Below are 12,150 nucleotides of genomic sequence, written 5' to 3' on the forward strand. Positions count from 1 at the left end.
CGGGCCGCGAGGCGCGGCGGGAGCGGCTGCCCGGCATGGCACGGCACGGTGGGCTACGATTCGGTACAGTTCGGAGCGCTGGGTACGATACCGTACAGAGCGGAACGGAGGGGAGCGGAACGCAGCGGAGCGCAGCCCCGCCCCAAACCCCCCATGCCGCCCCGGCCGCCGCCCGCCCGCCCGCCCGCCCGCAGCGCGGCCCCGCCCCGCTCCAGCGCACCCCGCGGCAGCGAGCCGCTGATTGGCTGCCGCGCCCGCGCGGGGCCTGGTGGGAGTAGCGGCCGGGCGCCGCGCTCCTCCTGCGGCGGCGTTGGCGGCGGGCGGGATGCGCGGCCCGGTCCGCGGCAGGTACGTGATGGCGGGGGATGCGCGGCCCGGCCCCGAGCGGCTCCGCGGCGGGAGAGGGCCGCGGGGTGGCGGGAGAGGGGCGCCCGGCGCTCCCTATGACTGCACTCAGGCACCGGCCCCGCGTGCCCGGGCACGAAGCGGAGCAAGGCGGCAGGTGCCCCCTCCCTCTTCCCGCGGGCAGCCGGGCGGCAGCGGGGCGGCGGCGGGCCGGGGTGCAGCCTCGGAGGAGGAAGCCCCCGGCTGCGGGGAAGGGCGGCGGGCGCCCTGCCCGGAAGAGGGGGCGCGGCGGCGCCGTGCGGCTGTCCCGGCCGGCGGGCCGAGGAGCCGGGGGCTGCCGCCGCCCTCCCTGGCCGCCGGGCCCCGGCCGCTGGCGGCCCCTCGCGCAGGCTGCAAGGGGTTGGGTTTCAAAAAAGAGCGCCTGACCCACCCACTTCTCGCTCCTTCGCTTTGCGGTCCGTGTGGGAGCTAATTTGCCTTTTTAATTAAGGCTCTACAAAGCATAGGACCTCTGTGGGATGCTTCCAGACAGAAACAGCTGAAAACGAAATTTAAATGGAAAAAAGTTCAGTATTTTGTTGTAGCTGGGGCGTCCTGGGACAGGCCAGCAGTAGGTGGTGGGTGATGCTCCTGGTTTGGTTTTGCTTATTTCCTTGTCTGTGGCACTCATCTGGAGAAACTTTTTATGGTCCCAGTGGAAGTTTCTGAGGTCAGTAAATTGTGAGAGAACTCTGAGCAGAACTGGAGATTCAATTTGAAAGGTAGAACTTGTGTTCTTTGCAATGGTGAATATCTAAAAAATATTGACATAAAGTGAAGTCACTAGGTTTGCAAGAAACACCGATTTAAAAAGCATTGCCCATTTCTTTAAGGGAGAGCTCTGTATGTCTGTATGCAAGGCCTTGATTACAAGTTGCTAACCTCCTTTTTTTTTTCTTTTAATGATGTTATTCAGTCTTGAATTTCAGCATGTCAGTTATTGAAATTTACTTAGGAGACTGAGTTTTTGGAGAACTTCTAACCTTTAAAACATTAACAAGTCTGAAGAAATTTGAGACTGAGTTGATAAAAGTGTAATGAGATCATGAAGCTATTTTCTCCACCTGGGTGGATGGGCGTGGATGACTTCGTGGATTTATGCCTCTTTCAAAAGAGAAGCTTTTTCTGCTCTGGTCTCTTAGTCTGGCAGTTCTGCTTTTAAATAAATAATGTACATGTTTTGGAAGTAGAAGAGCTGCTATCTGTTTTTTTCTTGAGTGAGTCAGGTAACAAAATTGGTAGTAGTGTTTTCTTAAGGTTCTCTGTTCAGTGTTTTTAACGCTTCTGTTGTCTGTTTTAAACCTAGGACATGTTGCATCTATCTTACTTATGTATTGAATCTGTGATAATGGATGTGGAAATAAGTCCAACTGCACTACTGCTTAGTCAGTGGCATGCACAGCTCTGTGCTAGAGTGCAGCCTTCAGAAGGGAAAAGTGCTATGCAGTAATTTGTTGGTTAGGGCATGGGAAGGCAGCAACATGCGGAAGATCTCTTGCCATGAATAGCAGGATATTAGTGGTGGGTATGTGGAGTGGCAAGTAAGGAAGGAGGAGAGTTTGAAGCAGTTGAAGACAAGTTCTGTTGTCATGTCAAAAAAAAGAGAGGGGAAAAAGGAAATCATAGAAGATTCTCCATCTCCTCACTGAGGATTCAGTGACTAAACTGCAAATGTGAATCTAGTGGCCCTAATCCTTTAATACCTCTTTGGGAAAGGGTTTTGGTAGTATTACAGACTTGCAGAGCAGCATCTGTAAAGCCTGTTGTCATCATAGCTCCTGTAAAATCACATGTGTAAGTGACACTTGTCAAACCTGTTTCTCTTCTGAGCATTTGCCAGATATTTAAAAAAACTTGTGTAGCAATAGCTCTGTGAATGTGTTATTGATATAAGTCAGTGTCACCAATAGCTCATGGATGACCTATTCCCAAAAGATCCTCTAACACTTCTAGTGGAGAGGTTCTCAAACTATGGTTTGAAGGAAAATGGCACACACAAAGGCTGTGTGAGCATCTCTGTGTCTCTCTATGTCCACCCCTAACAGCAGTGGCAGTGCTAGGAAAGCAAGCTAGATTTGCGAGCTTTGTGCTAGCTTTCCAGACTTCTCAATTGGCTATTTGACATAGTATCTTGATTGCAAAACAATATGAAAGCCATCTATCTCTGTAGAAATATCTGGGAAGAAAGTGTATGCTCAGATCTACTGCAATACCTGCCATGCAAAAACTTACCTGTATCTGCAAAGTCACAGTTGTGTAAAATTCTTGGTGTTGGATTGGGTTTGGAAAAAAAAAAAAGACTGCTGTTTTACTGAGGTGAGTTGCTGCAGTAGTGATTATTTTGAGAATTTGTTCGAGTCCAAGGGGTAATTGCTTTTTCCGTATCTCACCCCTTTGCGGTACTAATTTGGCAGCAGCAGAGCTAATTTGCCCATCTGTTCCAGCTTAATTTTCATGGCATTTCCAATATGGATTTCCTTATCTTTAAGGATTGACTTCTGAAACCAATAGGGCCTATAGTTCTGAAGTCCTTGGCTTTCTTAAGAGATGATGAGGTTACCAGACTGCAGTAGTGTTTGTGCTAGTGAGCAGTGCATATCCTATACATATTAACTTGTTCTAACAGCCTCAGACAATTTGAAAACAAATTTGGATTGAAATATACCTTTCCATTTTTGGCCAAAGGAAACTTAATAAACAAGATAATAATCACTTATATATTATTATTCTGTCTAGCTAGATCAGTGCTTTGTTTTAATAAGTGTTAGTGTTTCATTCCAGAATGAAAAAGGTTTGAGCCCTGGTTGGGATTGAGTATTAGTTTACTGTCAGGGTTGTTTTGAACTGATTATTTTTTGGTTCAGCAGATAAAAAACTTGTAAATTAAATGACTGGAGAGAAATTCTGCCATCCTAAAATTCAAAGTCACTTGATTCAACTACCTTCTGATGGAAAGTTGCTACAATTTTAGTTCAGGAACTTAGACCCAGATCATCAAATTAGTGTTGTTCATGGGTTCCAGGTTTGTAGGGTGAGGTGAGCTGCTTTTGCGGCTTTGGGACTGTTTTAGTGTAATTTGATGTGCAGCGAAGACCTGCCAATGTAGTGCTTTTGTATAGCAGATGAAATCTTTGAAACTGGTTATTTGAACTTAAAACTGAGCATACAAAAGAACAATAGTGCTATCATGTGTATTCTTACTGATAAAAAAGAAGTAGATTTATTTGAGAAGCTTTCTCATGAACAGAAGGATGTTAATGCTGAATGCCTAGAGTGACAGCTGAAAAGGAACACTGAGTTATGCTTATGGGAAGCAGAGGAAACAACTGGAAATCAGTATCTTGAATAATCCTGCCCAGTACTAAGTTTTTATAATTGTTTTTCTGCTGGAGCATTTTGGTGTCTCTTTTCGCAGTTACTTTGTGCCTGTGTTTTTGGGACTCCCCTCTGGTTAAGTATTTCCAAAATAAAAATGACTTTGGCCGCATCTGAGCTGATCAACTGACTTACAAGATGGCCTATGAATCAGAAAACTGGATTTAAAAATAACACGTAGGTAGATAGCAAGACTATGGCTTTATGCAATATTTTGATTTCTTAAGATGTTGGAATGAATTTGAGTGTCTTTGATTATGTCGTTAGATTGCTCCTAAGTGCTTAATACTTTATTTCTAGCTGTGAATTATTGTAGAAGATTGATAGCTCTGCCAACGTTTGTCCAGAACAGAAGATGGGTGGATTAATTTCAAGGTGGAGGGTAAGTAACATTGTGTAACAATGTAGTAATCTTTACTCTAGAAGACTAGGACTTGTTGGCTGTTAATGCTGGCTGAATGTTAGTGCTAAACTTTTCCTGTGAGCATGTCCCTTAAAAGTCCAGTAGTGAGGTATCATGACTAAAAGCATTCTTTGCTAAATCAGTAAGCTGTGAAACTTTGCTGTTGTCCTTTATTTCCTCTGTAGTGCCAGTCTGTCACTGCCTTGGTTAACTTAGAAAAATACAGTTTTAACTCTTTCTGTAAATCTAAATACTTTTGTGGTGCATCATTAGGATAGAAACTGCAGCATCTGTGACTTGAAAAGTTGGTGACCTAGGTAAAAATGAGTATGTGCAGAATACATTTCTGTCTGTTTTAACAAAGTTTGGTAGCTTCTTAGTCCTGTACAAGTCTGTCTTCTTACCTGCTTTTACTGCTTTGTATGTTCTTGAGTGGTGTACTGAGTTTATGAGGAAGAAGGGGCATGAGGTTTTTGACTACTCTCCTGGCAGGTGTGAGTTGTTTGAGTCTAGAATTGCCTTTGCTTATTAGCAGTTGGCTTCAGAGCCTTCCATACAAAACTCCTTTACAGGTGAAACTTAGGTGGAATGTCAGTCTTGTATAGTAGAAACTCGCTTTCAAGGGTGATTCACTGTGAGCTATGCTTTTTGAATTTGTGGTGTGAAGGGTGGGGAAAGATTGTGGCTTGATAATTCTCAGAAATTAGGAAAGATTCCTAGAAGGTGGATTTCCAGTTGCTCCTATGAGGAATTTTATTGGAGATGGCAACACTTACTTGCAGTTGCTTATGATTTATTTATACTATGTGTCCTTATATGGAAAGAATAGTAAGAAAAAGATGGAGTACTCAGGTTAGGGCTTCCTCTCTATATTCTCTGTGTTTTGCCTATTTCTTCCACTCATCAACTCTGTTCTTGTTTTACTTTCCACCCACGCATTCATTATTGCTGTAGATGCATTATAGGTTTTCATTTTTTGTGATGTAGGAGAGGAGCTTTCTGTTAAGAATAATGCCAGCTGTAAAATAGTGATTCATTATGGTACCTTCTATTTGTCACTATTAAAGTAGGAAAACTTCTTACCTTTATGTAAAATAGATAATTTATTAATCTATTATGAATATGTCTTTTTGTTAGGAAACTGTTAATGTACAGTAATCCTCCAAATACTGAGTTTTTAAAAGTGAGATTAATATCTTTGTTCTTTCCCTTGTAAGCAGGCAAAACCTTCCACTGTAGAAGTGTTAGAAAAAATAGATAAGGTATGTGTTTGCTTTTTGGTGCTTTGTTTGATTTTTGTTTAGAAATATACGTCATTTTTGCTGTCCATGTATTTCTCTCATATTAGGTAAAATACTCTAATGAAATTTTAAATTATTTTGGTGATTATTCAAGTAGTAGAGATTCCGCATTTCAGAGGAATTATCTTTTTTCCCCTTATTGTTTAGTCATTTATAAAATACCAATACTGTATAATAGATAGTGAGAAACTACAGGGCAAGTATTTATTTAGAGAGCCTGAAATGGGAATGAATATTAAGCTGCCTTGATTACACAATTCAGTTATAACTAATGGTTAAAGTCCCATGTAATGGAAAATGTCACTAATACAAAGTTCCATTCATCAGGTTGATTAGAAAAGCTTCAATGTATGCTTTTATGCGTAGAAGTTGTAACTGTAGTGGTGGTAAGTAAAGTCAGGGGCAGAATAACTGGATAGATTGTTCAGTAATCCATTGTGATTTTTCACCAGCATTTGTGACAGATGTCTGTACTCTGTGGGGAAATTAACTGTTTTGAAATATGCTGCTGGTATTTTTGTTTTCCTTTTAATGAAAGTGCGAGTACTTCTGTTGTCACTTAAAATCCAGTCAAAATGGTTCACATAGCAGAGCATTGCTCCATCACTTACTAATATGCTGGAAGCATCATACAGATGTTCAGGATTTCACCTCTAATGTGAGGAAAGCACTGAAAGGAAAACAAGTGAGATGATGGAGAGGTTTCAGCAATTCCTCATGTTAGTAGAAAGTGTTAGAGGCATTTAAAATTTCACAGGTATCTGATGAAAGTTTTAGAATGCTGAGTATGGTTAGTAGTGACTTATGTGATTGTGAAGACTGCCATTCATAAGATACTGGTATTTTTCTCTTGTCCCAAATATACTAATGCATTACAAATGTGGAAAAGTGCTGATTTTTGACTTTTCTTACTAATTGCTAATAAGGTGCAAGTGGCCCATATCATAACCTTAATAGTGTCATTTATCAAAAAGGTGCTTGACTTTTCTAATCAAGTACCAAAGTGATAGGGCTGATTTTAGGAAACAGTTCAAGGCAGCTTAGTAAAACTACCTACTAATTTCACTAATAAGGCTGAACCCTGTTTATTTGCAGGAAATACAGACATTAGAAGAATTTAGAGAAAAAAATCAGAGGCTACAGAAACTATGGGTTGGAAGGCTTCTTCTCTACTCCTCACTTCTTTACCTTATTACTTGCTTAATTGTATATTTGTGGTGTCTTCCTGACGAATGGACAGCAAGGCTGACAATGACACTTCCATTTTTTGCATTTCCATTGATGTAAGTAAATATGCCTTTTTATTTTGTAACTGCTGTCTCTGATAAAAGGAGATGGAAAATACATCTCAGCAGGGGTTTGGGTTTTCTTTGACAATTCTTGAGATGTCATAACTTGCTGAATTTTTTCTTCTAAAATAAATTCAAGTAGTTAGGCAGACACTTTCTTTGAGGGGAATGTCTCTCATGGGTCTGGGTTTAGTATAGAACTAAGTCTTGTCATCAAAAGATAATAGCATCTAAAGTTACTTGGTTTGTCAAAATTATACTGGGGCTAGAGAGCTGTATCTGAACAGCTGTAATGTATAAGCACAAGAGCATTATCTTGGGTTTTATTTTTACTGCAATTTGAAAAGTAACATTACTATATGGGAGCAACCAAAGGCATGTCACCTGCATGTAAAATGTAGTGTATAAAGCCTGAGAAAAATACAAAAATGAATGGAAAAACTTACTTTCATGTGTTAGGTGGCTATTAACACAGAATTGACTTGAAAGGTCATCACCCTAAGTGTATTGAAGACTAGTTTTACACAATTAGCTGTTTTTCTGGAAAATCATTGACTGTTTTGTTCAGCAAGAAGGTATGCAGACTTCATCGTATGTGAACTGGAGGAAGTATTGCCTACATTTTTGTTCCGCTGTGCTGATTGGCTGCTTATCCTGATGAGTGGCTTTTGTTTTCTAAGAAATCTACTTTTCTAAAAGTAATAAAATGGGCTTCCACCTCACTGAGCAGCTGCTTTGCTGTTCCAGACCATCAGGGAGGTGAAAGCAGCCTGCTGAGCATCTTTCCTACCGGCGGGGAGCACAGTGCATTTGCTAATTTGCTGAAATGATCATGAGTACTTCTGTATTTGTACAGCACCTTTGTGTGAAAGCATGGCTTATATTTGCCTTAGCTTTAGACTTGAAAGGCGAGGTCAAAAGTAAATATTTAAGGCCTTGCAAGTTCGATGAGTGTGGGTCAGCATAACATGCAGAAAACCCCCAACCTGAAGATGCTTTTTGTATGTCGTACTGTGTTATGCATAATATACTGATATTCTGCTGTTGTGGGTTCCTGTGGAGAAGATACATGGGCAGCAGTATCTTGACTGGAAAGGATTAATATAGAAATTAGAGCTCAAATTAATCTTTGGCAGTAATATGAATTAATTTTGTTCTTAAGGACAAGCATTTTGAAGTCTTTGTTGTTAGTGTGTGAGGCTTGCTCATGCTGATAGAGAAGCTTGTAAAAGAGGAAGTATTACCTGCCTCCTTTTGCGTAGATGTGTTAGAATTAGTGTAGAAATTTTATTATTGAAGGTGATGGCTTCTAGTGCTGTGGTTTGAATTTACATGTTGGACTTCTATTCTCTAGTTTGTCTTCCAGTTCTGCTTGTTTTTCTCAGGATGGCTCTCTGTAAAACTCTGACTTAGATATCAGCTTACTAGGACTTAGATTGTTGTTCTCTTATGACTTGCAACTGTTTATCAGATTTTTTTCCTTTAAGCTATTCCTCTTCAGCTTTTTTTTGGCAGATATGAGTGGCAAGCAGCTGCCAGCTTGTCTTTGTTCTCGGTCAAGAGGTGACTCCATGCTGAATGCCTGGTGCCACCCAGTAATAGCTCTAGAGATTTTTCAGCCCTAATCAAACTGGAGTATGTCTGCCTTTTCCAGCTTGCAGTCAGTCACCAACTTATTTCTGCCTTAGGTCAGTCCCTCAGGGTCTCAGCAAGTTACTGATGTTGGTGGAGCAAGTTAAGTTTTAGGAATATAACTTCATTAATTTTAAATGTATACTGAGATACCGGAACAGTTGAAAAAATATGTTAGCATTTTAGAAGGGTGCTCTTCTTGAACTGATTTTTATTTGAATTAGTTTTAATTTGAGTGTTCTGATTTTCACTGAAATATGGTGGTTGTGTTTTGGTTTTTTTTTTTTTGTTTTTTTGTTTTTTTTTTTTTTTTGTAAAATTGGTCTGAAATGGTCTGCTATTAAATTTTCATCTTGGATTTCTTAAAGTGGAAATGCTTTTTTATTTCATGGTGTCCTACCATATTTAGGATACAGCTTTAGGCAGAAGACTCTAAGGCATACATTAAAAAAGAAGTAATGCTTTTGCCTGTGTAACAAGATATTTAAGGAAAATTAAACCCCGTAAACATTTATTTCTTCTGGTAGTTTATGAAGACACGTTTTGTGTTGTGTAAGCAGATAAATCAACCTGTATTCTTAGATCAGTTATTATAGCACACCTTTGAACATGAAATAGTTAAACTTCTTTGTTTTTCTTACCTTGGATAGGTTGCTCTCAGATTCCAGTTGCATCATCTAACTTGCCTAATTTGGGTTGTGTTGTTAATATGTGAAGACATTTTTAATTGGGCAACCATTATATAAATACAGACAATGTTCTTATGAATTAAGTCAAAACTATTTGAAATCTTAGAGCCTTTTGCCTGCTTTCTTATGCATGTTGTTAGTCAGATAACCTTTCTAGCCTTTATGATTGTTTTTTTTTCTTAAATGAAACATTGCTAATTTAGGCTCTATTATTTAATTAACATTAGGAGGGCTTTGGATAAGATGCTTGGAATAGCTTGATGTATGAGGTTTGCCCCTTGGCTTAGACTGAATAACTTACCAGGAAATGTGTTGGCTTAATACTTATAAGCAATTCTAAGCTTTAAAACAAATGAAGTCCTGATGATTGCAGAGAGACCTTTCAAATGTAAAATGGTCATAGATCAGTTTATCTTGACATAAACTGCTCCAGCTAAGTCAGCTGAAACCCTACAGAAACTGAGTAGACTTAGAGCTCTAAAATCACTCGGACTCAGGTCAGTTAATTCTGCTTGGGAGAACATTTATACATTAGTTGTATCTCATGGTTTTCATTGGTATTAGAATTCTTCCCACAAATCTCTGGGGCCTTAATTTTGGGCCTTAACTGGTAAGTTTCTTTTTTTGGAAAAAATACATTATGAAAGTATCAAATAAGAAGTGATGATTAAGTAATTTTCAGCTGAACGTTTTTTAGCAAGTGATGATGTTGCTGCTGCTGCCTTAGTATTTCTGCCTTAAGTAACACTTAATTTTAATAGAAAATACGATTTTATTTAGAGCAATGTTGATGTCTTGTTGACAAGATGCTGATTTAATTTTTAGTTTTTATATAAATACTGTTTGAAGTTTTCTGTCCTTTGTATTTGCAAAATAAAATCTCATCTGGTAAGTGTTCTGTTTGCTAAATGATTTCAGAAATGGTTGCTGTAATATATTTTAATTAATATAATTCTTCTTTGTCTTCTAAAGAATCTGGTGTATAAGAACACTGCTCATTTTTTTCTTTTCCAAACGGACAGAAAGGAATAGTAAGTACTTTCTCCTTGTGGTGTTTGTTTGCTTTTTAATATGTGGCTAGTTGAGAATGATGCTTGCTATGATAATGGAAATGCTTTTGATCATTTGGCTTCCAGGAGGACAAGAGTAGCCTTTTAGTTGATGCTGGGTAGTATGAGCTGAACTTTTTTCTACCACATAATTCATGAAAGAACAGGAAGGAAACTGCTTAACCTTCCACTTCATTTATAAAATTGTGCTAACTTTCTCCTGTCTTTGCATGTGTCAAAAGTGTAATGGAATAAAATATGGTGTAGAAGTGGGAGCACGGGGAAAGGAAATATAAACAATAGTAGTAGTTCCCTTGATACTTGCATCTCGCAAGTATTCCAGCAGTCTTAATCTGTTATCCTTATACAAAAGGGAAGAGATTTATAGCTGATGTGTCTAATTTATTTGTCAAGATAGCTTTTCTCTCTCAAGTTCTCCAAAGCATACTTACGTTTTCCTGAGTGGGAAAGGTGTAAGCAGGTGTTTTTCTGCTTTTTTTAAGAGCTAAGGAAAATTGGAAGTCGTGTAACAAAACCAAAAAGTAATGGAGGTGTTCAAATATATATAAAAAGTTGTTAAATTTTGCATTAGAATGAATCTGCATGCTATTTAAAAACAGCATCTGTGGCACTTGTCTGCAGTAGTTAGAATTCATTTGAGACTTTCCTTGAAAGCAGTCCAGCCTGTAACAATATCTCATGGTGATGTGAGCAATAATACAGGGAAACCTCAATGTTGCACTGTGTTTTATGACTTGCAGAACAGCATGATGTATTTAATTTGTGACAGCTTACAAGTTAAACATCACTTTTAGAATTTTTCTTAAACTTAATGTTTGTATTTGATATGCAAGTGCAGAACATACATTTTTATGTAGAAATAAAATTGTCCATATATTCCATGGTGCTGTGTGATTCATTTCTAAGGTGAAATGAATGATTTGCATTTCATGGCTGAATAGGAAAAAAAAGTATGTTTTTCTATTTTGCTTAAATGTCTTTATTGCTGTTTTGAGCATACAGGCAAGTCTAGTGCTTTTGTTGAACCTGTGTTAAAGGGTTTAGTAGATGATAGAACATGCCAAAAGGGATTATTTTTGTGTGGTTCCAGAGACTGGATAAAAATGAAGTGTTTTAGCTCAGAGATAAAAGTCCTATGTTTGAAAAAGAAAAATCAGCTGTAGAGTTGAAGCAGTAAAGCAGGAGAAAGTGTAGCTGAGAGAGCAAACTGTCAACCAAGTTGCTCAAAGCTAAGTTTTTATTCTGGGATAAGTTAGTATAACATACTGAGACACTGGAGGTGGTTATTTAATACAACAAAGCCCTGTGCTGGATAACCAGTATACACCAGATTTGGGAATGATGCTGTGAATGAAGAAAATTTATAGCTAGACTCCAGGAAAGGCGATGCAGAGAAATGATAGAATTTCAGTTTTTAGGACTGGTCAGGCAAACAACTGTTAAGGGAGATTTAGGCTGATCTGTCCCAAAGCGTGGAGAAAAGAAATGAGGTATACTGCAGGTATTGACTTCTCTAGTATGAATTCTTTTTTTTTCTGTAGGTTTAATTAAGATGAGATATATTGGTTTCTTGAGAGTACTTTGCAGTAATTGCCATTTGGCCACGTTAGAAGGGGCAGGTGTTTCATGAGGTTCTTGTTGAATACAGGAGGTACAGTGATCAGAAAGAAACACCCACACTTTAAAATGATTGCATTGCTTCATGGAAGGCTATGCCTGAAGATGTTCTAGGCATTTCTGTAGCAAAAGCAATTTCAGTTTCTTGAGTAACCAGCCATTAACAGTTGGCTGTTTATTTGGCTTTGTGATACCACACTGCATTGCAGTACATTTCAAGATGTTAATCTGTGTGGAGCAACATGTGAGATTGTGTTCTAATATAAATGTAAAATTTATTGAAAGGAACCTTACTAATTTGAAGATGCACACTTTCTGGAATTGTCCAGCTTCTGTGCTCCAGCCTAGTATTAAATACGGTCTTGTTTTCATGTCCTATTAACAAATACG

General features: G+C 39.1%; 1 protein-coding gene across 4 annotated transcripts in view; it reads left to right on the forward strand.

Moving 5' to 3' along the window:
* The first annotated feature begins 268 nt into the window (after nt 1-268).
* The window catches only part of LNPK (lunapark, ER junction formation factor), a 50,633-nt gene continuing 38,751 nt past the window's right edge, over nt 269-12,150 (forward strand). For 2 of the 4 annotated variants that reach the window (XR_014226587.1, XM_082285417.1), the window contains exons 1-5: nt 269-348; nt 4,060-4,141; nt 5,380-5,424; nt 6,559-6,746; nt 10,046-10,104. Coding sequence is in view for 1 of the 4 variants with exons in the window: in XM_082285417.1 (XP_082141543.1) it covers nt 4,115-4,141; nt 5,380-5,424; nt 6,559-6,746; nt 10,046-10,104 (319 nt within the window). In the remaining 3 variants the exon portion in view is untranslated. Of the gene's footprint in view, nt 349-918; nt 1,055-4,059; nt 4,142-5,379; nt 5,425-6,558; nt 6,747-10,045; nt 10,105-12,150 lie in introns of those variants that run through there. The other 2 variants (XR_014226588.1, XR_014226589.1) reach the window with 2 other exon arrangements.

This window comes from Coloeus monedula (assembly GCF_965178545.1).
Source record: "Coloeus monedula genome assembly, chromosome: 7".
In the NCBI taxonomy this organism is placed as follows: Eukaryota; Metazoa; Chordata; class Aves; order Passeriformes; family Corvidae; genus Coloeus; species Coloeus monedula.